General features: G+C 30.4%; 1 protein-coding gene across 1 annotated transcript; it reads right to left on the bottom strand.

Moving 5' to 3' along the window:
• Positions 1-172: 172 nt before the first annotated feature.
• Positions 173-1,864, bottom strand: LOC134282489 (retinol dehydrogenase 13-like; the record flags this gene model as incomplete). The annotated part of the gene is made up of 2 exons (XM_062764901.1): positions 1,711-1,864; positions 173-415 (listed from the first exon to the last, which is right to left on the bottom strand). Coding segments are annotated over exons 1-2 (388 nt in total), but the record flags the coding sequence as incomplete, so codon positions are not given.
• Between the last annotated feature and the right edge of the window lie 2,284 nt (positions 1,865-4,148).

The following is a 4,148-nucleotide window of genomic DNA, read 5'->3' on the forward strand; positions in this document are numbered from 1 at the left end:
TGAAATCAAAATTGTAGGCAAAAATTGCATGAAAATTTTACGAGGGTGGATAGCAAAAACTATACCCCGGGGTATAGTTTTGCTATGCATGAACTATAAAAGATAGCTATTTTACCTTCTGAACTTTATATAGGAAACATTTTAACAGAAGTATAATAAATAACACTATTACCTGACACTGCAGCATTGTTGATGAGAATATCCAGTCTTGCTTCCTGTTCATATGTCTCTCTAGCAAACTGCCTTACAGACCTCATAGAGCTCAGATCCAAGTGCCTGACCACTACATCACCCCCACCCTCTAGTGCCTCCAGAATTTTTTTCCTTGCTTCTTCTGCTTTTTGCAAGTTTCTACAAGCCAAAATGACATGGGCTCCTCTCTTTGCCAAATCAAGAGCTGTCCAAAATCCTAATCCTAAAATCAAATCAATCTTCAATTCCACTATAATTTTATTACATACATTTCTCTAATGCAAATTAAATTTGTTGGAAGGAAAAGTAAGGTCCTCTCACAAGAAATACAAATTGTAAAATATGAAAGCCCTAGCATCATCTTTTCAAAAGTTATGGCCAATGATAAGTTTCTGAAAGGTAGATCAAACTCCAGGGTCAAGGTGAAAGGTTCGGAGTTGTTGGTTTGTCACCAGGATTATATATGTGATGTATGAAAGCCATAGCCATAACTGTTCAAAAGTTATGGCAAAACTATATGAAAGTTCTTCAAAGAGTCCAAGGTCAAGGCCAAAGTTCTTGGTATCCAATCAAAGGTCTTCTCACATGGATTAAATATGTGAAGTATGAAAGCTCTTGCCTTAACCCTTCAAAAGTTGTGGTCAAGGTTTTTTTTTTTAAACAAGAGGTCCATGGGCCACATCGCTCAACTGAGCACTGTGGCTGGGTAAAAACAAAATTCAATCCAATTTTGGAAAGCTTAAAATGCACGTGGTCCCAGCCTACCCCTAAAAGGTGAAGAGGGGGAGGGTGTTATGATTTGAGTTAACTTGAATCCTTGATACATCTAATGGATGTCTTTGGTTTGATATGACTCAAGAGCCATAAAGCTTTAAGCTTGGACAAGTTCGTCTATTTTTTATCTCAGTCTTACTTTTACCTTAGGAATTAATAGTAGAAAATCAAGACTGAAATCAGAATTAAACTTGTCTCAGTTTTAAGGCCTTATAGGAATAGAACCCTAGCTGGTAGATGTCCCTTATCATGAAGCTTGTCATCAACTAGAAAGCTAGTTACCACAACTCCTATTACCAGATTACTTATCAGTGTAATAAACTAGTAAAACTTAATTATAAAGAATCTGCTTTATGGGAAATCTTGGTATATGCAGCTTTTTACAGATCAAGTAAAAGACTGAATTCACTAAATAGTCTATGCAGTGACCTCCATATATTAATATCACTCTATTTGGTTAAGTCTCTGCCTTATAAAGGATCAATTATGAACTTTTTGATCGGACTTTATTTAATAATTTGCCATCATGACTGATAATGAGATAATCCATTTTTAAAACGATAATTTATAGTTTTTTTATAATTGAGTATCTTTACATTACAAAATCTTCTCTTTTTGTTTTATTTAAAGACTTATTGTGATCATTAATAAATCATATGTTTATTAACTTGGATTTTTGATAAAAATGTTGTTTTACAGAATACCCCCCCCCTTTTTTTTTTAAAAGTAATTAGTCCAACCTACCAGTATTTGCTCCCGTGACAATGGCCGTCTTTCCGTGAAGTTTGACACTGGATTTATAAGGTTTTTTGATGGACACTTGGTAAAGCTTCACTGCTGCAAGGAACACACCAGTAAGTAGACAAAAGGCAATAATGTACATTTCCATCTCCGAGTCAGACAAGGGACATACTAAAACAAGTCCCACGGGGAAAATAAGTCCCACATGAGTCCCACAGAAAAATAATGAGTCCCACCAGGAAATATGACATTTTATTGATATTTAACAACATATCTTTATAGATTATCATTGTTTAGATATATTTCGAATAAAATTTTGTCAAAAAAATGTTTTAGAAGCCGGTTACAACGATTAGTTACAAAAACAAAGAACGATAACTCCTACATTTATATCCTCATAATCCCAACGATAATGATAACATTTTAGTAGTTTTTGAAAACATATATTAATAGATATTATAATTTTATTATTAAATTAATTATATTTTTAAAAATGCAAGAAGTTCAAAGATGTTTTCTAATGATCGTGTATAAACAAAGAGTAATAACTCTTACATCTGCCTCAAGTATTGAAGTAACAAGTCATCCAAATTTTAATTTTAAAGATTTTATGCAACTTTCACAATGTTCCAGGATTTATATGCCTTCTGTAGCAGTTCTAACGACTGGTAAAAAAAACTACTACCAAAAACAGACATTTTCAATCAAATTTTATATAAATTTAACAATTTTACAATATCAAACCTTGGGAAATTCAATGATTTTTTTTTCAATGCTAGTCTTGTATTTATCAAACATATGAGAAAGAGATTTTTAATTGATATGTGCAATGCACTAGCTCAATAATCTAAAGCCATTCTTTCTTTTGAAAATTACGACTATAATATGCAGTCCTAGGAAATTATACAGACCTACAAGTATTGTTTTATAGATATAGAAAGTGAACTAGTTTACTCATTCATAACATGATATGAAATTGGAAGTGATTTATAGCTGACAACAGTGATATACGAGTATTTTAATGATATCTTAATTTTTTTTTTTTATTACATTAAACTGTATGTATTTTAAACAATTGAGTGAAATGAGGAATCAAACTGCAAAAATCAGAATTCGAGCTAAGATAGCTGTGTTTTCATCCCTTAAAGATATACTTATATTGTGAAAAACTTCCAGTTAATTAGAGAATTAGTACTCAGATGCACAGGCTTGTATTCAGGTATCCTGAAAAAATATTTGATGAATATGATGAAATTATGGAAAATAAATGTGTTTATTATTATGTGTTTTAATTCTGTTCAAGTCCTTCTGTCGAAGATGAAAAACACTTCTTATTAGACTGCAGCTTTAGTTTGTTTATTTGTTTGCGGTGTAAATTACAATTCTTATAATGCACAACTTCACGTGTACTATAATAAATAATTACTTACTTTATGCTTACTTAATTTTTGAATTTGCTGACATTCAATAACGCAACTGCAGGATTTCAGAACCTAAGTTATGGACTATAATGTTTGGCTATTGAAGTCTGTTTTTTTTTTAATCCGTTCTTCAAAAAAGAAACTTTTCGTTCAGATCAAAATTAAATTCAACTTCTAAATATGTTGTTTAATTTTTTTTGTTTGTACATATATGTTGTCAATCAAATCACTATAGAATTCCAACTTTATTAAAAAATACTCTTTATTGACAAATTCCATATCTAGGAGTATTACTGGCTTTGATAATCTATAGTACTAGTTTTATCTTATTTACATGATGGATGATGAACACATTTTTTAATAAATAAAAAGGATATATACATGTAACAGCTACTTCTTTCGTGGTATATGTTCTACAAATTAATACAAAACTTCAATGGTTTTGTCTATAACACTATTATTTTGAGTCTCTTCATACAATTCAAATTGCAAGAATGTACTTTAAGATGTATCATATAAATTAAATCAGAATTTACAATACAGTTTATGCTGACTATGTCTATTCTAAAACAATTCTTTATTAATTCAATTTTCAAAGAATGTTTTTATCTATGAAATCAAATATGAAACTTTTTGATTATCATGACCTTATTTGTCATGCATAATAGTAGCTGAAATTTCAATAATTCTACATTTAATTAAATATTTTATTTGTATTCAAAATGGTGTAACCTAGCCCCAGCCTTGTTCAAAAGTTATTGTAATAGGTATACAAACAACAGGGAGATTGAAAGGTGTGAATAACATCCCCCAGGTGTTGTGTACAGGTATACCAGGGACGTATCTCTACAGGTGTCTGTGTATATACACAATAAACATGGGTGTGAGGAAAACTTAACAAGTTGTTGTTAAAATACTTAAAACCACAGTAAAACTATTTTATTTTGTAAGAAATAAAGTAATATTATACTAGAATAAAATAAAATGTACTTTAAGTTTTATATAACGTTAATATACGTT

This window comes from Saccostrea cucullata, unplaced genomic scaffold, assembly GCF_032062105.1.
Source record: "Saccostrea cucullata isolate Sc308-1 unplaced genomic scaffold, CSIRO_AGI_Scuc_v1 ctg14667, whole genome shotgun sequence".
Taxonomy (NCBI): domain Eukaryota; kingdom Metazoa; phylum Mollusca; class Bivalvia; order Ostreida; family Ostreidae; genus Saccostrea; species Saccostrea cuccullata.